This window comes from Neolamprologus brichardi, chromosome 3 (assembly GCF_056152115.1).
Source record: "Neolamprologus brichardi isolate AB-2024 chromosome 3, ASM5615211v1, whole genome shotgun sequence".
In the NCBI taxonomy this organism is placed as follows: domain Eukaryota; kingdom Metazoa; phylum Chordata; class Actinopteri; order Cichliformes; family Cichlidae; genus Neolamprologus; species Neolamprologus brichardi.
Window position 1 is genome coordinate 21,790,952 of NC_142106.1, and position 20,351 is coordinate 21,811,302.

General features: G+C 38.1%; 4 protein-coding genes across 4 annotated transcripts; 2 read left to right on the forward strand and 2 right to left on the reverse strand.

Annotated features, from left to right (window-relative positions):
• On the reverse strand, nucleotides 1-15,782 carry LOC148103885 (uncharacterized). Its single transcript, XM_087838232.1, has 7 exons — nucleotides 15,746-15,782; nucleotides 15,320-15,436; nucleotides 3,043-3,147; nucleotides 2,191-2,354; nucleotides 1,159-1,336; nucleotides 835-1,043; nucleotides 1-285 (listed from the first exon to the last, which is right to left on the reverse strand). The coding sequence occupies exons 1-7, from the start codon at nucleotides 15,780-15,782 to the stop codon at nucleotides 1-3; spliced, it is 1,095 nt and encodes a 364-aa protein (XP_087694358.1).
• On the forward strand, nucleotides 3,397-6,980 carry LOC102785688 (uncharacterized). Its single transcript, XM_087834865.1, has 8 exons — nucleotides 3,397-3,608; nucleotides 3,831-3,941; nucleotides 4,333-5,009; nucleotides 5,255-5,300; nucleotides 5,536-5,627; nucleotides 5,706-5,816; nucleotides 6,019-6,295; nucleotides 6,479-6,980. The coding sequence occupies exons 2-8, from the start codon at nucleotides 3,918-3,920 to the stop codon at nucleotides 6,701-6,703; spliced, it is 1,452 nt and encodes a 483-aa protein (XP_087690991.1). The 5' UTR covers nucleotides 3,397-3,608; nucleotides 3,831-3,917; the 3' UTR covers nucleotides 6,704-6,980.
• Nucleotides 7,065-14,943, reverse strand: LOC148103886 (uncharacterized). Its single transcript, XM_087834015.1, has 15 exons — nucleotides 14,875-14,943; nucleotides 14,530-14,696; nucleotides 14,207-14,429; nucleotides 13,956-14,028; nucleotides 13,589-13,863; nucleotides 13,362-13,430; nucleotides 13,210-13,289; nucleotides 12,836-12,937; nucleotides 12,530-12,735; nucleotides 12,315-12,414; nucleotides 12,077-12,239; nucleotides 8,660-8,757; nucleotides 8,377-8,530; nucleotides 8,040-8,166; nucleotides 7,065-7,768 (listed from the first exon to the last, which is right to left on the reverse strand). Exons 1-15 carry the CDS (start codon nucleotides 14,911-14,913, stop codon nucleotides 7,401-7,403), a joined length of 2,244 nt encoding a protein of 747 aa, XP_087690141.1. The 5' UTR covers nucleotides 14,914-14,943; the 3' UTR covers nucleotides 7,065-7,400.
• Nucleotides 15,783-17,535: 1,753 nt separating the features above from the next.
• Nucleotides 17,536-18,930, forward strand: LOC148103887 (uncharacterized). The gene has a single exon (XM_087838233.1). The coding sequence runs from the start codon at nucleotides 17,536-17,538 to the stop codon at nucleotides 18,928-18,930; it is 1,395 nt and encodes a 464-aa protein (XP_087694359.1).
• Nucleotides 18,931-20,351: the final 1,421 nt, after the last annotated feature.

The following is a 20,351-nucleotide window of genomic DNA, read 5'->3' on the forward strand; positions in this document are numbered from 1 at the left end:
TCATTGTTCCTTTGTTATCTTTAAATGCCAGAAGGACAACTGCAAAAACATGCCATAAAAAGCTAAAACCTTACTGTAGATGGCATCCAATTTATTTTTGTCGAGCGGTAGACGTGCATCTGCTCTGCCTCGTTTTCCCCCTCGAAGATTGCTCACTAGCAGTATTTCCACAGGGAAGACTGCTGTGAGCAGGTGCCTCACAAAGGTTGTAGCTGAATTAGCATTAGTAGCAAAGGCCCAGGCCAGTTTCTCTACCATGACTCCAGTCCCAGGATAAATCTCCACCTGTTCCAACAAAAAGACATTTTGATCAATGTAAGAGACTTAAAGAACAACTACATACCTTTCCAGACTTAAAACTCTGTTTCTCGTCTAGTTTTGAAGGCAGTGACATTTATGTATATTCCCGGAGCCGTTGTTCACCTGCAATGTCCGGATGCTAAGCTACTGGATTTCAAAACTTTTTTCTGCATCACTTGTTACTCGCACAGGCATTCGCATGCAAAAGTGAAGCTTTTGTAGAAAAATTGTAGTTTGCCTCTGCTCCACCAGTGGCTGGCTCTAAAACAGAGTCAATCCCCATAGACTCCTTTGTTAAGAAGGGAAACTTCACAGCAGAAATACAGTCAATGAATTTAACACTTGAATTAGATCCATCATACTTCTAAGTAGAGTACCAATTTAAAAGTTTGGACATATTTTCCCATTAAGTCTAATAGGAAAGTCTGTCCAAACTTTTACTGGTACTGTGTTCAAGGTTCGATCAACTGTAAGTAGAAAGACAGTAGATCCAATTTATGCACGTCATCCATTTATTCTTTAAAATTCCATTACCTTTGATGACTGGGATTCCTTTGTTGATAGAATGACAGATGCTGGTGTTGAGAAGGATGAAGTAGATTTGGGAGGGGGCAGCAGCGAACCATCTGATGATGAACTGGGCGTGGACTGCGGAGAAATCTGGGGAAGCTCCAAACTGGATCTCTTAAGAGGTTCAGCCAAATTAATCACCTTTTTCATCGTCTTCATAAGTTCTGGCACATCTATATATAGTAAATTAATAAAAAATGATTACCAGAATGGTTTATACATAGGCTAGAGTGACTTTTTCAAATATATTGGCTGTTTAATTGTTAAATTAGTGATAGGAAGTGATACCTTGGACAAGCAACTCCTTCAGTTTATCATTCTCTTTTTTCAGGTCTTGGATCTTCCGCTTTAGATCAACTACTGTCTTTTTTGGACTTTTTTCACCATAAGCGACTGAAGGTGGTGAATGACTGTACATTGCAAGGAATTCCTGTGCAGGGTCTTTCTTTGAAGGAGCCTTTGACTTCTGGACATGAAAAAAGATAGCGAGAGAGAAGAGGAATTTACATAAAACAGTCAAAGCTGCCATAAAAGTTATGAATCTAAAGTGTAAAGACAACAGATTCAATAGCTGTGCCCCAACGTGTAGGGTGCATACTTCAAAGAGCTGATTTCTTAGCCACATACAGTACCAGTCAAAAGTTTGTACAATTTTACAATTAAATATAATGGGAAAGTGTGTCCAAACTTTTAACTGGTACTGCACATCACAGAACTGCAACTAGGCCTGTTCGAAAGATTGGGCTCATTTGAATACAGTTTAAAAAAAAAAAAGTTTACCATTCTTCAATTTAGGAGGCTACAAGTGATTTTTTCCTTTAACAAATCCTGACAATCATTGTATACAAATGACCTTTGTGTGCAGTAGAATAGGGGGACCACTGGTGGAGTTCCTTTTCTTAAATGTAAATACGTTTCAGTTTTAAAATTATATCTGATCTGAAAAAGGTAAAAATCAGTAAAATATATATATTTTTTAGGGAAAGAGCAGTACTACAGTCATTGCTTGGTGACAGAAATGGTGTGTAACATAATAGAAAAATGGTGAGGATGTTCAGACATAACCAGGAAATGCTACTTGCAGGCTACACTGTCCCGTTTCATAAGGCTGTAGCCTGCATAGACTCCATCCAATGGTAGATGTACAATACAATAGTGTCAACTTTTTAAAGGAGCCATCACCTAAAATGTTTTATTTTCCACATGAAAACATGTATATAATGGTTTCCTAATGATTGACACTAGCCTAGAAGCCAATATTTAAAGATGGAGTGTTTAGATAACACGGATACTACAAAACGGTTCCAAGTGAAATGTCACCTTGAGTTGCAATGGCTGCGACAGAATCTGAGTCTCATTTGGATCGGAGTCATCAGAATCATCCTGATAGTTTTCAGGATGGACAGATACCCTCTTGGTCAGGTCCGCTGGTTCATTTTCCTTCAGCAGTGCATTAATTTTCCGAGCTGCCTCAAAACAAGTAGCTAGAGCACAAAGGAGGAAACAAAAAGACATTACAACAATCTGCTTATTACTCCACAGGTGTTTTTTTTTTAAATCACCAGACTATGTTGTGTTTTCAGGTAATTGCAGTAATGAGTGTTATTTTTTACTGCTGACTAAAAACGCAACTGAACACTGGAATGGTTCTTCGACCTGTGTGAAAGAGAGAGCTAACAAAGAAAAGAGAACATTTGTATATGGGCTAGAGAAAGAGAAGAAGAAGACCGCAGTAACAGTGCCTAGTTTTGTGTTGAGTTGTGATTCACATAGTGCAGTTAGCAAAAAAAACAAACAATTCCTATTTCACAGAATTTCCATCCATGTGAAACATAAAATATACAACTATTCAACATCTAAAAGCAACCATCTCATTAGTCAGGGGTTAGGGTTAAAAGGAGTAGGAGCCACGTTTAGGAGATTTACTGTGTTAATATGTAAACCTTTACTTAGAACAGAGTAAAGACGAGTGATAAAATACAAAACTGTTGCGACTTTTTAAGATTAACAAAGCATCATGTATATTAAGTAAACATGTAGTACAGTCTTCAGCTCCCTGGCCAAATGAAGTAAGCACATGACTTGAAAGCGTGAATTCAGTTTTTCTTTAGAGAACTACTTTCAAGTAGAGAAGGACATTCTACATTTCAAATCATATTAACAATTACTTACCAGAGACAAAAACAACAGTGCCCCTGTAGTGTGGCCACCCTCCTCGTTGTTTCTTCCCATGGCGCCATTCAATAACGGCCGAGTAAGTGGAAATGGGATTCCCATGTATGGAATCAGAACGATGCCACCTTGAAACGAAACCGAAAAAAATATTGAAACCGAAAAAAAATATTGTAACTGAAATAAATGTACTGAAAATTCTTGTATTGAAACCGAAAAAAAAATTGACAGCGAAAAACAATTAATTGAAACTGTAATTATTTTGTTTTCGCTTACAATTTTTTTTTTTCAGTTTCAATCCATTTTTTTTCGGTTTCAATCCATGTTTCGGTTTCAATCCATGTTTCGGTTTCAATCCATTTTTCGGTTTCAAACCATTTTTCGGTTTCAATCTGCTGGCACTGTTTTGGCGTCCGGAGGCGCGCTTGAGGGGGCGGGGATTCCGACCCGCATAAATTTGCATACATTATAGAGTCCGTTGCTGTGCTGACCAAGCGGCCATTTTTCTCTTTTTGCCTCTTTCAATAATGGCTGCATCAAGTTCAAGTGGACCCTCTAAACCGCAGGTAAGTAATCATTTTCCGTCGTCTTTCTTTGCTATTTCACTCGACTGGACATAGGTGTAGTTTTTATTAGCTAAATCTGGTGAATTTGTGGTAAAATGCCAACATTAGCCTATTCGTTGTAGCAAGCTAGCTGGCAGCTAAAATTTGCTAAATTCAGTGATGCCCCTGTCTCTTTTGTAAATAAACAAACACTTTAACTTTGAAATGGATTCTGCTGTACAGGGATTTGACGTTCAAACTGCGAAAGTATCTACAAGGATGCCAGAGCCTTACTCCTGATGGCCAGTGGTGATGATAACTTATTAAGCAATGGCAGATTCCAGACACATAACGGTAAGATAAGTGTAGGGTTGGAAGTAATGTCTTTATGGCAGTGTTGCAGGTCACCTGTTTTTTTTTATACATCTTTGCTTGCCGTACTCTTTAAAACAAAATAGTTGCCTGTCTGTCAGTGTAAAAAGGGTGCTGTGCCAAGCCATTTGTAACTAAATTAATTTTAAATATGAATATTCTGCTCCAATCTGGACAAAAAGTTTTCACATATTTTGCATTTTTAAATCACAAATGTATTTTAAACTAAAATTCATTAAAAGTCTTATGAAATGGACGTACTTGTTTATGTAAATGATTTAGTTTGTTTATCTTCCTGTTGCGTTCATGTACGTATGCATAGATTATTATGTCATTAGTGCACAATTAGCAAATGTATCAATTTCTGTTCCAGGTACCATTAATAAGGAGGCAGTTCTATGAAAGATTGCTAACAAAGCTTCATGGAGCTCTACAACGCAGACCTGTAGATATGGACTATTTGCATTATGTCATCAGTCATGAATTGAGACTTATACGGTCATTTGGTAATATTTTAGCAGTACCACAAGATATTCTTAATGCCTTATCCAATCTTTTGAGACTGATAAATTTTCAAGACGGAGAGAGACACCCACATTCTTCTCTTGTTGATGTTGTATACACAGCGAGAGGACAACGTAAACTTAGTATATCAGAAGAATGTTTGCAAAGCCTCATCAACATGAAATTTTCCATTCCCTGTATAGCTCGGCTTCTGGGTGTCAGCAAAAGGACATTATTTCGTCGGATGCAAGAATATGGACTTTCAGTGCATGCATCATACAGCAGTGTCACAGATAATGAGCTGGACAGCCTTGTTAGATCAGTTAAAATGAGACTGCCACACATCGGCTATCGAATGATGATGGGGGAACTGCAGGCCATGGGATACCGTGTCAAATGGGTGCAAGTGTCTGCATCGATGCATAGGGTAGATGCTGCAGGAATCCTAGAAAGGATGGCATCTGTCGGCTGTGTTGCAAGAAGAGTGTACTCTGTAAAAGGTCCCCTCTCATTGGTCCATGTAGATACAAACCACAAACTCATCAGGTTTGTGTACAGTATGTGTTTGTATGTTCAGTACTCTGGATACACTGTAACTATTTTCATTTCTGATTTGAGCATAAGGCATTTTACGTTAACAGTTAGAGGATCCAGGTAAATTTCTATTTCTACAAAGTAAAAAAATTCCTGTTTAGTAAGCAAAGAAACAAACAAGTTGATAAATTCTGACTTGTGGACAAATGTTATACTTGGACGTGTGCGTGTTTCATATTTTGCTTTTTTTTTTTTAGATATGGCATAGTTATATTTGCTGGGATTGATGGCTATTCGCGAAAGGTAAACAATATTCCATTGCAATCACAATTTCTTTCCTCAAAATTAATTAACTACCCTATAGAGAGAAAGTGGCGTATTCTTCTTCCACTCCTTTGACAAGAAATTTACGTTCATTAGCGTTGAGTTGTCTTTATCTTACTTTAAGAAAGTATATAACTGTCAGGTGTTCTTAGTTTGTTAGATATTGTATTTGTTTCTTCAAAACAAAATCATTTATTCATAAATTATTTTCCAGATAATGTACCTTGGTGCTGGAAATAATAACAAGGCATCAACTGCATTAGGCTTCTTTGTGAGCTCTGTTGAACAGTTTGGCTTTCCTTTAAGGTAATGTACAACCTTGATACATGCTATATTATTAGTCAACCTTCTGAAAACTTGTTTGTATTCTATTTTGTCATGCAGAGTTAGAGGAGACCAGGGTGTCGAAAATGTTGGCATTGCCCACTGCATGTTTACTGTTCGTGGTTGTGGCAGAGCAAGCTACATTTCAGGAAAAAGTGTTCACAATCAAAGGTAAGTTATATACAGGACTTAGCATATATATATATATATATATATATCTTGTAAACCCAAATCATCACATTCACCAGCGTTTTATTCAATATTTATTTATTTATTTTTAAATACATGGGTCTTTTATCATTAGTAACTCAAAAACAGGTACAAGTCTGGATTTGTAAACTACTGTGTTCTTTTGATATTTTTTATGTTGTAGAGTTGAGCGCATGTGGCGTGATGTCTGGATGGCTGTAACCAGTGTTTATTATGAGCTACTTCACAACCTTGAGGAAGACTGCCTGCTCGACCCCTCCAACAGCCTCCACCTGTTCTGTGCTCAGTACATCTTTGTGGAACGTCTGCAGAAGGACCTTGACACTTTCAAGAACGGGTGGGATAATCATGCCCTGCGAACAGAACAAAATCTTACGCCTAATCAACTTTGGACTATTGGACTTCTTCAAAATCCTGTGGCTGCACCAGAAAACACTGAGGTACGACTATAAAATGTGCTATTACAGATGTTTTATAACGCTTATGTTTTTGTACCTTGAAATTCATGACATGCATATATTTAACATGTGCACCTGTCTTTGTTTTTAAAGACTTTAACATACCTTTGCAATTGCTGCATACTATAGTTATACTGTTCATAACAAAAGCAATTGAATTTTCAGGACATTCAAGAACATTTCTCTTTGGACCTTGACTGTTCGAGACCAGAGAGTGGTGGTGTAGTTCTTCCACCAATACAGTGTCCTCTGGGGCCTGAGGAGATGGCAGGACTGAGGGCAGCCATTCATCCTCTTAGTCCCTCCTTTGACAACGGAAGAGACCTTTATGAGAGAGTGCTGAACTACATCATAGTTCATTCAGTAACACAACAGAACCCACTCAGTTAGCCTTTCTCATAGCATTTGACCACATTATTTGTATTGTAATGACAGAATAGCAAATCAATCAATCTTAAGATGTATTTTCAGATTATTTGATGAATGTATCTTTTTTAATTGCATCAAATACTGTTTTTACTGTTTTATAACTTAATGTTTAAAGTAGCCACATTCAGTTAAGCATCTCATGTCTGATGTTTTTGTAACTGGGTTGATTAAATTTGTTTAACATGTCATGTCAATAAATACTCTAAACAATTAAATTATATCATTTTAATGACTGAAAAAACAATTCATCAAGTGTAAGAATATTTATTTTCAGCAAAACAGTTGCGATATCACTAAATTTACAATTCACAGTGGAAAACTTTTCAGTAACAAAATAGTACTACATACAGAAAATATATTTAAACAAAATTCACTTAAACTTCTTCAGACTTACAGAATTTAATTTGCGAACAAGTTGAATCTTAGACTCAAGTTTTTATGAATGCAGTTTTCTGAATGGGCTCCTCCGTTTTGTGAACATAGTTTTTAACATTATAAGAACAAAAAGTGAAACAACGTGGAAAAATAATCTAACTGTAAATATTTTTTCTTTTTTTACTGTGTTCCAAGAACTGAAATAGGTTTAAAGGGTTAGACAAATAGTAGAAATGCAGTGCAATACTGCATAACTTGTGATGGCATGCTATTTGAGTGTCAACTACACACGGCTGAAATCTCTCCCCATTGTGACAGCTGTTGTCATAACTTCTGTGAACTCGGTGTATGAGTTCATGTGTGCCACAGGAAAGATGATTGTGTTTGTGCAGGCACTTACAAGTGGGTAACATATGTAGTGTCCAGGCATCGTATCTTTGCATTGATGCTCAAATCTTACATGTATTTTAAAACTTGCCCTTTCTGAAGGAAGGCATGGTTTGTGTCTTTGTCCAGTTAACCACTGCATAATCGCTGGGACAGACATTCTCGGTGGTTGGTGTTTGGAAATCCAGTATTCTTCCTGGTCCTGGTCCTGGTCCTGTAGGACTTGGATCCCATACTCACAGCTCTTTTTGTCTTTATCCTGATCTGAAGAAGCAGATTCGACTTACTTTAAATCTTTAACTGTCATACCACCAAATTTATTAATATGCAAAACCAATTTTGTCATTTAGACCTGTGGTAGATTGTATAAAACATCAAAACATATAAACAAATCTTTACAGAGATTTCAGTTCCGTGATGACAATTTTGCAGAGTACAGTACGTTTGAAAGAAATGTTACAACACTGTATTTGTAACAGCTGTTGTGTTAATGTTGTTTTGATGATAATACCAGTAACTGGCCGACGGCACAAACCTGAGCTTTCAAGGTTCTCCAGGAAGTCTTGGAAGAAGTTGATGATGGCATTTTCTTTGGCATGCCTTGGACTTCCCCTCTCACTCAGGTCAGGCTCAAGGATGCTCATTATGTAATCAGCATCCGGCTAAAGAGATTTGGGGGGGTGGGGGGGTGTTACGTGTTGTGATTTCAAATAAACAATAACAAATATAGATTTTCTTCAATAGTCATTAATCTGAGCAACCTAAATAAAGGCTGAAACAAAAAAGTCCTCACAGGGCTATTACTACATCACATGTATTTTTAGAATCTGTTGTAAAAACTAAACAACTGAAATAAATAAAGACATATTTACCGCTGTATCATCATTCTCATCTCTGGGAACAAACAGGTTTGAACAGAGACTTTCGTGCCTTCCAATCACCTCCAGAAGGTTGTAGATCTTCATGCCATTTCTGATTTGCTGTAGCATTGGAGTCAGACGCACCGTAGCATGCACAACAATTGATCTATTTAGAAAAGCAAACACAGTCATTAGTGAAACTGATGGGGTATGGTGGTCTAAACCAGGGTTTTAACTTACAAAATATTACTTTCAAATGTTTCTGGTTGGTATATTGTCTATTAAAATATACTACCTTATTATACTGTCCCGTTTGTCCAACTTCACAAGTCCTCTGTAACCACAGCTCACAATGTCTTCAGTGAGGTCTGTCAGGTTGTCTGCCACTTCCACCTGAAAACATACAAAAACAAAACAATAAATGATTTCAAGTTTTTGAAATTATGTAACTATACACACAGTATTGGGAAGGTTACTTTTAAAATGTATTCCACTACAGATTATACAGCTTCTCCCAAAGACAAGAACCAACAGACTTAAAAACTCCTTTGTCCCACACGCCATCAGACTGTTTAACTCCTCTCTGGAGGGGAAACAGGAGGACAAAGGAGGGGGGAACAACTAAGCTGTAGTGCCTCTTCACTTCACTTCACTGTGCAATACCTTTTGTGCAATACTTTTTGTTAATAATCAGCGGTGCAATAGACTCCATACTTGAAATGTGCAATTCACTTGTATTTTTATTTTTATTCCTATTTATTCTATTTAACCCCTTTGTATATTTTATCTATCTATCTATATATATATATATATATATATATATATATATATTAGGGGTGCAACGATACTCGTATCGATATCGAACCGTTCGATACAGTGCTTTCGGTTCGGTACGCATATGTATCGAACGATACAACATTTTTAATTTATTTTATCAACTTTCCTTCTGACGATGCTGTCTGTGTTGAGCGCTCAGTGGATCTGCGCTCGACAGTGCAGCCTAGGCGGAGTAGTCGAACACAGATTCACTGAGCGCAGGGCAAGCTAGCTAGACAGAAGTTAAGCTCGTTGCAACATGGCAAATTGAACCTCCCCCACCCTCATTCAGATCTGGCGTTTGGAACTATTTTGGTTTTCATGTGACGTATGACCCTGAAGGTAAGCGTGTCATGGACAAAAGTAAAACAGTATGTTGGATGTGCCAGCAATGCTCAATTGGTGGGAACTAGTGTGTTAGCGCAGTTAGCTCGTTAATGTGTTGCCGTCTTCCAGCCCCACTCATGAGGCGATCCGCGGTAGCTCGTTAACGGAGATTTGCCGTGTTGTGACCTTAACGTCATTTCAGATTAACGCTGACAGCACTAGTGGGAACACAACCAATATGACTGCACATTTACTCCGACATCATCCTAGTGCAAAGACAAGTGGAAGCAGACAAAAACAAGCACGCATGCTACAAACTTTACCCGAGTCATTTAGACAGCCGTTAGCACATGATTCTCCTTATGGGGACCTGATATGTTTAATATGCTGCTGAGAATATAGCCCAGAAGAAGCGTATAGTATAGCTTTTATTTTGGAAAGAGACATTTCTCCATAATAAACTCTCTTTTCCAAAGATGAGTGATTCCTCAATCAGATACAGGGCTCGCAAAATCGCTAGCCCGACGTCCTAGGGCTTTTTTCCAGTCGGGCTACCAAAATCTATCTCTGCCCTGCCCGTCGGCCTATCGTAGGAAGGAAAAATATATGTCAATGCTTTTGCATTCTTTCGGAAATGTAGCTGGGTAATTATGTCATTGGCATCGGCCACTGTCAATATGTGACATACTGAAATCGCGTTTGAGTTTGCGCTTGTTTTTTGCTTTCACTTTGCAATCGCGTGAACTGTGTATAGAGAGCGACAGTACTGATTGGTGAGTGATGATAATTTGCGCACCAATTCCTCTGACATCGTCTTATCAATCGTTAGCTTACTATGCAAACATGACAAGTGAAATCTCCTGCAGCTTAAACATGTGAGAGGTTGATCGCGCAGAGAATCGCTGAGCGTTATGTTAGTGCGTGTGTAAAAGCAGCAGGATATATATTTTAGTTCTGCTGAGCCAAATAAGACAGGTCAGGGTGAAGAAGTGACAAAACGGAAAGGTTATGACAAATCAGACTATAAGGCAAAAAGAAAGTGCAGCTTTATGGTTTCATGGACAAAAGAATTTCTGTGGCTGCAATATGACGAGCTAAATAACCAGGGCTGCACATAAGTGGTCCGCAGGTGCGCATTCGCTGTCAAAATAAAAACCCGCACAAGATAAGAAGTTGCAACGCGTGTTTGCGTACATAAGATTTTAAGGAAGAGGACAGACATTTGTTTAGAACTTTTAAAGATGTCGAAGAAGCTCCTTTAAACAATTACTGTGATGTTCCTCCACCTCCAAAGAAATGTCAGAAGGAGTCCGAACCACAAAAGAAGCACGTATTCTCGGAAAAGTGTTTGCAGGAGGTGAGCTGGCTTCAAACAAATGATGAACGCACAGAGATGTGGTGCAGAATGTGCCGTGAAAATTTAATAAATGACAAATTAATAAAAAGGCATGAACATTTTTTTTGTATCGAAAAAATATCGAACCGTGACACCAAAGTATCGAACCGAACCGAACCGTGAATTTTGTTGTATCGTTGCACCCCTAATATATATATATATATATATATATATAATATTCTGTAACTCTGTAACTTCTGTCGGTGCTGTGCTTTTTTGGAAACCAAATTTCCCAGAGGAACCCACCCGAGGGATTAATAAAGTTTTATCTTATCTTATCTTATCTTATTACATGCCCCAAACTGTATTTTTTAACATATTCCGTTACGTTACTGAATGAGAGTAATGTATTCTGAATACTTTGGATTACTTAATATATTATCATGCTGTTTACAACTACATAAATGTGATTTATTACTCTTACTGAAGGTCCGCGGCTCCGAACCATAGTAAAGGGACCTCTGGCTAATATGTCAGGTTCTGTGTCGGGCTCGTAGCAAAAAACTAGCTTTACTTTGTTGTCTGGGTCAAATTTGCTAGTGAGAGACAGAGAGAGGCGCTGAAAGGCTGCTGCAAAGGAACTTATTGTTTCAAAACACAAACACAGCGTACAGTCGTGTCTTAATAGCTTACTTACAACTGGGCTCGTCAGGCACTCTTTTTGGCTGCAGTGGTTATTATTATATTTACATGCTTCCAGCTCCCGTTTCTGCTCGATGACAGCTCATACTTTTCCACTCTCCTTTTTTCTCCCTCCTCACTCTCACAGACACATAACGAATATGGCAGTCCATTCTCCCTGCAGCACGGACTACACTGCCCATGAGGCTACATTCTTTAGGGCTATGACTGTAACACTCTGCCTATTAGCGTAGCACAACAACAACAACAAAAAGGCCTCTCTCACCCAGGAAACACACAGTCGCAGAGAGAGCACGCGTCACCCTGTAACCATGGCAACCATAACACTGCTGCTGTGTAATTCATTTATTTCAACAAAGTAACTGTATTCTAAATACCACCTTTTTAAACGGTAACTGTAACGGAATACAATTACTCATATTTTGTATTTTAAATACGTAACGCCGGTACATGTCTTACGTTGCTCCCCAACATTGTATACACACACAAACAATCAGCATTTTTGCACTAGTCTGTACAAACACAGCTCACCTTTTCGATTAGAGACCTATATTCAGTGTCATCCACATCATCTTTGGTCAGCTGAAGAACATCAAAGTTTCCTGTTGCAAGAAACTGATAACACCAGCTTCTCAGGAAGCATGGTGGTGGACCTCCCTGTGCAAGGCTCACTGAAAACACTTCTCCTGCAGTTCTGCAAGATACAAAGAAAAATTTAACATGCTTCATATGCTACATAATCCTGTGAAATGTATAAAAACAGACAAACCTGTAGAAACTATTTTCTAAATCACTGATAGAGTAGACAGGACTCTTTCCCTTCTTGCCACTGCCTTCAAACAGACGAGTCTCAATACCATGCATCATTTCTACATAGAGATACAGAAAGACAAAATAATTTAAAGGGTTAACCTTATACTGTATCTTAATTTGATTTGGCCATATTCAATATCTGAACTGTAAGTACAATGTACATAGCTATACCAGTCAAAAATTCTTTGCTTAATGCACCAGTATCAATTCCTGCTTCTCCGATAAAAGTCACGTGGAGTTTGTTGACAGGGGAAGCCTTCTTCTGTCGTTGCCACTGAATGAAGCCTCGTTGAACAAGATCATTGCGAGTGATGCAAATCCTAAAGTCTTTGCTGGTATCCACCTGACTTGAAAGCCACTGTAGCACATCTGCTTCACTGAGAATATATATAAAATGATTATCGTTTCTTAAAATGAAAGCAAATGTATTATAAACAAAACCAGATAATCTGAAAGGGCAAAGAATATAAATCATACCTGACTAAATCAGTCAAAGGATCTGTTCTGTTGCTTGGCACACTGCACTCAGAGTCAGTACTGACATAAACGTCTGTCATGTGAGTGGAAGTGTCCTCAGGTCTAAAAATTATGAACAATTGCAAAAATATATGTGATGTAACTTATGATGTCTTTTAACTGATTTTACTGGCATTTAAATTGGGTCCTGAGCTTAATAGGTACGGTGTTTACATTGTGTGTTTCAAATATACTGTAAGCATTAAAATGTGGACCAAGTAAGTATTTACTGTAACTACATACTGAGCTGAAAACTGTAATGGCTTAAAAATTTTAAAAAGGAATCCAATGTAAACATAGGAAAATGTGTTTAATATGTATAAATTTGAACGAACCTTTCACCACACAGGCTTGCATGCTGGGCAATCTCATTCACTGGAAAGCAGCAAAGACAGATTGGGCATTCTTTCATGTCCTAGAGAAAAAAAATATTGTTAAAACGTAAAAGAAACAATGATTTGTAAATATGTGGATTCAACATTATCACCTGCTTCATGTCAAGAGGCTCTCTACAAAAACTTGGTGAATTCATGACAGACAGAAGCTGGACATCCGTCTATAAAGTACAATTGTAATTACTACAATGTATTGTACATTAACAAAAACAGAATAGTCACACACACAAAAAAAGCCTTCTATAATTACGTGCACAAATATCCCAAATATTTATAGACTGTTAATAAGGCAATATTCCACAATATAACATAAATTCACCTCATCTTCCTCTTCTGTTGACTGAGACACACAATTGTTGACATGGAGTGCTAGGATATGCAGAGGCATACTTTCCTTGCACACCTGGCAAGAAGCCTTTGGCATGGTTTGAAATTCAGCTGCATCTGATGGAAGAGGAGTAAGATCAAGGTCCTGCTGCAGCGGAACAACATACAAGAGGGTCTTTCCTGCACTGGAAACGTTGCGGATCAGTCTTCCTGTGTAGCCATTTACATCAGGAGGAATTGCTACAAGTTTCCTCCTACCTTGACCACCTAAATACACAGATTGATAGAAAAAACATTGTACAATTTTCAACTTTCACCAGCATCTAAAAAAAAAATTTTCAAAGAGGAAAATTATGCACCTGATGACTTGTGCAACAACCATCCTTGCACTCCATCCATTTTCGGATATTCTTGAGTGATCATTTTATTAATCTAAAACAGTACATAAGGGGACACAATTGGTAAAACTACATAATTAAGAAATATTTTTATCAGTGCTAATATATGACCCAAACCAACTATCATTTGCATGTCTATCATTATGATTTGATATAGAACATGTTTTTTTTTATGTAAATGCATTTCTCTTATTTAAGTTTAACTACATTACCATTGTATGGCTCATATCATCAGTCACGATGAGGGATCTCTTTCCCAGCCCTGCTTGGCTCAGCTGCAGCTCCTCAGTAGCAGAAGGAGTGTTGGTGCAGCCTTTATTCACTAGATATATATATACACTGAATGGCTTGCTGGACTTAGGCCGCAGCGCGCTACTTTGGAGTGGGGAAAAGCGATTTTTCCCCCTTTTTTTGGTAAAAAATCCTGGAAATGACCTATATGTGAGAAGAAGAAATAATTTTCAACATGCAGGGATTTTTTTTTTTTTACTAATCCAAAATATTAAAAGTATAATGGTTCAATACAATTTCTAACCTTGCCATCTCCGCCTGCACTGTATCTTTTGGGGTCTGGGCTTGTCCAGACTCGTGCTCATGAGAGTGCTCAGCATTTGGTATACATGTGGTATTAGGTTGCTGAAGACTTTGAGCTAACCTGTTAATTATATCTTGTGCCGCCGTTATAACACGGGCCTCTAACTCCTAAAAGAGACAGGGGCATCACTGAATTTAGCAAATTTTAGCTGCCAGCTAGCTTGCTACAACGAATAGGCTAATGTTGGCATTTTACCACAAATTCACCAGATTTAGCTAATAAAAACTACACCTATGTCCAGTCGAGTGAAATAGCAAAGAAAGACGACGGAAAATGATTACTTACCTGCGGTTTAGAGGGTCCACTTGAACTTGATGCAGCCATTATTGAAAGAGGCAAAAAGAGAAAAATGGCCGCTTGGTCAGCACGAGCAACGGACTCTATAATGTATGCAAATTTATGCGGGTCGGAATCCCCGCCCCCTCAAGCGCGCCTCCGGACGCCAAAACAGTGCCAGCAGATTGAAACCGAAAAATGGTTTGAAACCGAAAAATGGATTGAAACCGAAACATGGATTGAAACCGAAACATGGATTGAAACCGAAAAAAAAAAATTGTAAGCGAAAACAAAATAATTACAGTTTCAATTAATTGTTTTTCGCTGTCAATTTTTTTTTCGGTTTCAATACAAGAATTTTCAGTACATTTATTTCAGTTACAATATTTTTTTTCGGTTTCAATATTTTTTTCGGTTTCGTTTCAAGGTGGCATCGTTCTGATTCCATACCCATGCTGGTCCATCTTGGAGTCATCATACCCCCGTATGTTAACAGTTTTTACTTCACTAAGCTTTCCATAGTCCTCCCCTTCACTCCACTGCACCACTGCAAACTTCCTCTCCTTGTGTTCTGTAGTAAATGAAGGGGGGGAGGAAAAAAATAATTGCTATTTCCTAGCTAGAATGCTACGGGCTATATGCCAATAAAGGCTTTTTCTTATCAAAAAATATTCTATTTGACATGGTTTCTATAGGCATACTTTTCCCGTTTGAACCATTTTAATGCCACCAAGTGCTATGTCGCATGCATAATTCTCTGAAGAGAGCATTTCCACGTTGGTCACTTGTTTCTATGTGACCCGTAAAACATCAAACCACTTTTAGCAAGCCATTAGCTTAAGCTAAATCATTCAAATTCGAAAACATTTAGGCGACTTGCCTCTGATATTAGTTTTATTCGTCTCCGTAGTCTCCATTTTTGCAAGACACACTTTATTAGACCGATTTCACGCTTGTTGTTAAATTACGTAATGAAGCCGTTACCTGATGAGGACCGTGTGAGGTCTCGCGGTGAAAGCTGGCCACCTGTACGCTGCAGCATGGCCCGCCCTACTTTGCCTTTGATTGGTGTATCCTCATATTTGACCTTACACTTAACCAATCATGGCAGTCACAGCTGAAAACAGTTTGAGTTCATGCTCTACGTCAGTATTTCCTCACAAGTGAAATTGACTGGATGCGGAAAAACGTTCCTTCACGTACTTTGACCAGATGGAAAAAACGGTATATGCACCTTTGCCAATAAGTTAATACAGTTGTCAGTTTCTGTCATTGTTATGAAAGCTACAAGAATTTATTTCTTTTTTTAGAAAAATTGACAGAGCTTTGACTGACATCGGACAGCACAACCCACAACAACAAGTAAGTGAATGTATATCATTAATGTCTTATCAGCTACCATAGTAGCACTTGATACAAAGTGTTTGGGTTTTAATAGTTTGGTTAAGTGGAACCTTTCAGTTCTAATTTGACACCCATAACGTGGCTTATATTTTTGTGTTGTGTGTACTAAGCAGGTTAACAAACGAATAATTCCCTACACTTACATAGATATTTATTTTAAATGATAAGTTATGCAACATAATTTATTGTGTTTGCCAAATGACTGATGAATTCTGTTTAGGTTAGTTATGATAAGAAGTATTTGAGAATCTAGACTATATTCATAATGTTTCTGCATGGAAAGTAATCTGAAGTGCTACTTAAGTAATTGTGAGATGATAAATATAATAAAAAAAATTAGTTTTTTACTTAGAAGCCAACCTCTTTCATTGTGTTTATTTAAAGGTCAATAAAAACATTAAGAATAATAACAATGATAATAATAACAACATGGAAATTTCATCCCGACTGTTTTCAAGGGAGCTGTGAAAAATGTATCTTAAACAAGTTGTTCATTTGTATCATTTCAAGGACAACGGTGAAGATGACAGCCAGAGAGAAGGAACTTTCACAGTTCCAATGGTAAATAAAAATACATTATTATAGTCTCTCTCTCTCTCTTTCTCTCTCCTTTTAAAAGCAACATACAGAAAAAAGGCCACAATAAAGCATTACTTTCATTCTTATGTCTCTTCTAAGCTACTCCATCACATTGTAAAAGTGAAAAGTACATCTCACCATTAAGCTGTTTAAATATGTCAGTGACAGACTCACTACTTGTTTTGGAATATATCATTCGGATATTTAATTCATTTATATATTCAATACTTGGGTTGTATTCCTCACAGGAAAGTGAAGATGCTGCCCAAAGAGATGAGCAGATACCAGAACCACAAACGGTTTCACTGGTAAGAAACAAATGCAAGATGTGTTCCCCTTCTATGGCTCTCTTTAGAGTAGTTAATTTGAAACTTCTCAGGGAAACAATGAAGATGCCACCCAAAGACAGGAGGAAAGAATAGAAATGGTCACAATGGTGCAGGTAAGACTTGCGGTTAATTGCATTTTTAACTATGACAAATGACAAATGCGTCTAGCGAACCTCGCACCGTCTGTTTCCTTTTACGTCCGCCGAGCACACATAATAAGACGGCTCCGTCGGGTTGAACATCATTCGGCTTTGCTCGTTCAAAGAAGAAACTGTAACCATGAGTGGAAGGGGCAAGGGTGGCAACGTTGCCTGAGTTTATCCCTTCCCTTCTGCTTGTAGCCCTTGTGTGTTTAAACATGCCCCCTTATGTCCCTTTACCCTATGCCTCTAAATTTGGCAACCTATGGGTAAGGTTGAAATACGGTGGAGGCAACGATCCACCCTCTCGCGATTATGTGGCGGAGGAACTCCTTTTCCAATCTTCTTGGGTAAACCCGCAGGACATCTATTCTTTCATTTCGTTACCCAATAGAAGAGAGTTTGAGTTGTGCTTCCTTCAAGAAGCCCCCTTACGACGGTTTTTGGAAATTCACCATACCAACTTAAATCACCCTAAGTGGAAGGAATGGTCTGTAGAATCTCCAGTCCAGCTAGAAGTCACAACAATTGTGGTGAAATTTTGGACAGGAAGAGTTCCAGACCAGGATATTGAGCTCTATCTACAAAGGTACTGTGAAGTCTTACAACCTCCTATTAAGCCGGTTGACAAATTCGGCCTATGGTACGGAGTAAGAAAATTCAAAGTACGAATGCGGAGAGATGAAGCAGGTCATATCGTTTCCATCCCTAACTCCATCTCTCTGGGCCCTTTTAATGGGCGTATCATATATCCTGGACAGGCAAACAGATGTTTTGTCTGCCAAGCTCTAGACCATCAAGTAAGAGACTGTCCTACCTGTAAGTGCTGGAAATGCGGGGAGTTGGGTCATAAAGCAAAAGAATGCCAAAATGACAGCGAGTGTTCCCTGTGCGGACTGAAGGGACACACCTTCTTTAAATGTCCCAAATCTTTTGCAAATATAACTAAAGCCTCCCAGCAGCCCTCCACGAGTGCTTTTCGCACAAACCTTTTATCCACCTCAGCGCTGCCAATAGCTTCAAATCCAACCCCGCTACAAGAAAGGCTCACATATGGAAATGTGTCCTTAATAAATCCATTGGCTGTCCCTGAAGATGTTTCAGGACAAGAACCTAGTAATTGTACCACAACAAATCTTCCAGGAGTAATAGAGCCGCAGACAGACAACAACAACATAGGGGAGGATTTGATGCTCTCAGGACAACTCGAAGAAAGAACAGTAAAAAGTGGAGAAGAACCGGAAGACCAATCCTTCTCACAAACCTCTGATGTGGAGTGTGAGAGCGATGACGAGCGAAGGGAAAGCGAGGAAGACAATTCATCAGAAAGCTACCTAAGTGCCAGTGATAGTGAAGAATCACCCATTTCGACTCCTGTGGAGCTTTCTTCTACGGATAATTCAGCAAGACGAGATGATGCGGATCCACAAACAGGGATTTTTCTAAATAAACAGCATCCCGCAATGGAGGAATTGGTCAACAAAACAACGAAAGGAGGTAGGAAAAGAAGTGTCTCGATGACGTCTTATAGCAGAGATAAGAGAAAAGACGATCGATCCAGCCCTTCGCAAGGTAATGTTGAATCTACAATGTTCCCCCTCTCTACTGAATAACCTCCTACTACATAAAAAAAAATGTGTATTTTTAAAATAATAACATGGAATGTTAGAGGGTTACAATCAGAAAGATATAGAAAAAAGAAAGTTGATTATTTATTAAAGCTAAATTATGATATTCTATGTCTACAAGAGATGAGACTGAAAAGTGACAATGATATATCTGCACTAACTCAAATGTGGTGTCCGGGGCACTCAATAATTTCAATCGGAGAGGATAGTGCAGATGGAGTTGGTATCTTTTTTAAAGACTCAAATGTGAACATAATAAAACGAAGAGACATTATCCCTGGAAGACTTCTTTTAGTTGACTGTTTTTATCATGGAGAGAAGATGCGGATCATCAATGTTTATACTGCACCTGAAAGGACAAAGAAAATGAGGCTGTTAAAAAAAATAAAGCAGCTCCTGGAAGTAGGTTTTAATTTAATAATATGTGGCGATTTTAATATTGTAACGGAAGAAAGTGATAGAGTTGCTACAACGCCTTTTAAGATCAGTCGTGAAGGTAAATTTTTAGCGCAAGTTTGTACAGATGCTTCCCTTAGAGATCTTTATAGAGTACTACATCCCACAAAGATTCATTATACTAGATTTGACACAAATGTCAAAACTAGAATAGATAGGATCTATATTTCTTCTTCAATACGCGCTCTTAATTATGACACCTTTATGACTGATCTATCTGATCATATGATTGTTAAAGCTACAATGCAGTGTGGTCTTGACTATCATAAAAGCTATTGGAAATTAAATACGGCATGTTTGAGGAATCTAGTGCTAATACAAGAACTAAAATGTGAAATTAAAAAAATATTGCAATTAAGAGTTCTGGTAAGTTCTGAGATAGAACTGTGGGATTTGCTTAAAAGCCGATTGAAAGATTTCTTCAAATTCAAATGTCGGGAGTTAAATCATGCCAAGAATATGAAATATAATGAAGATGTAAAAACATATATACGTCTAAAATCTAAAAAAAGAAACGAAGAAGAGGAACATCAGATGGATGAGTTGAAAAAAGAAATAGAATTGGTAAATAATGAGTTATTATTTAATATGCAGATAACAGCAGGGTGTGATAGAAATGGAAACACTGACTTTGCGATTGTCTCTGGTCAGAGGAGACGTGGTAGCAACTTTATCCCCTCTATTAGGGATGGAAGCGGAAAATTAACCGTCAATGAGAGCGAGAAAAGACATGCTGTCAGAGAACAATGCTCATCCATGTTTTCTGCATTACCTTCAGACAGTAATGCTTTACGATCATTGTTAAATGTTATTGAACCTCTTGAACCTTCTGTTTTTGATCCACTGCTTGGGGTGATAAGAAAAGAAGAGGTTGCAGCTGCTATCGAGCAACTGAATAACAATAAAACTCCAGGGCTAGATGGTCTCCCAGCTGAGTTTTACAAGTTGGG

What these genes read in the sequence shown, in the direction of transcription:
- LOC148103885 (XM_087838232.1), bottom strand. Translation starts at nt 15,782, where the DNA reads ATGGAGACTACGGAGACGAATAAAACTAATATCAGAG. An exon ending in GAATAAAACTAATATCAGAG is followed by an intron (nt 15,437 to 15,745) that starts GCAAGTCGCCTA and finishes CATTTACTACAG; the next exon opens with AACACAAGGAGAGGAAGTTT. An exon ending in TGACTCCAAGATGGACCAGC is followed by an intron (nt 3,148 to 15,319) that starts ATGGGTATGGAA and finishes CTGATTCCATAC; the next exon opens with ATGGGAATCCCATTTCCACT.
- LOC148103887 (XM_087838233.1), top strand. Translation starts at nt 17,536, where the DNA reads ATGCCCCCTTATGTCCCTTTACCCTATGCCTCTAAATTTGGCAACCTA.
- LOC102785688 (XM_087834865.1), top strand. Translation starts at nt 3,918, where the DNA reads ATGGCAGATTCCAGACACATAACG. An exon ending in CAGTTTGGCTTTCCTTTAAG is followed by an intron (nt 5,628 to 5,705) that starts GTAATGTACAAC and finishes TTTGTCATGCAG; the next exon opens with AGTTAGAGGAGACCAGGGTG. An exon ending in AAAAGTGTTCACAATCAAAG is followed by an intron (nt 5,817 to 6,018) that starts GTAAGTTATATA and finishes TTTATGTTGTAG; the next exon opens with AGTTGAGCGCATGTGGCGTG.
- LOC148103886 (XM_087834015.1), bottom strand. Translation starts at nt 14,913, where the DNA reads ATGGCTGCATCAAGTTCAAGTGGACCCTCTAAACCGCAG. An exon ending in AAGCAAAGAATTTTTGACTG is followed by an intron (nt 12,415 to 12,529) that starts GTATAGCTATGT and finishes ATCTCTATGTAG; the next exon opens with AAATGATGCATGGTATTGAG. An exon ending in GGAGAACCTTGAAAGCTCAG is followed by an intron (nt 7,769 to 8,039) that starts GTTTGTGCCGTC and finishes CTGCTTCTTCAG; the next exon opens with ATCAGGATAAAGACAAAAAG.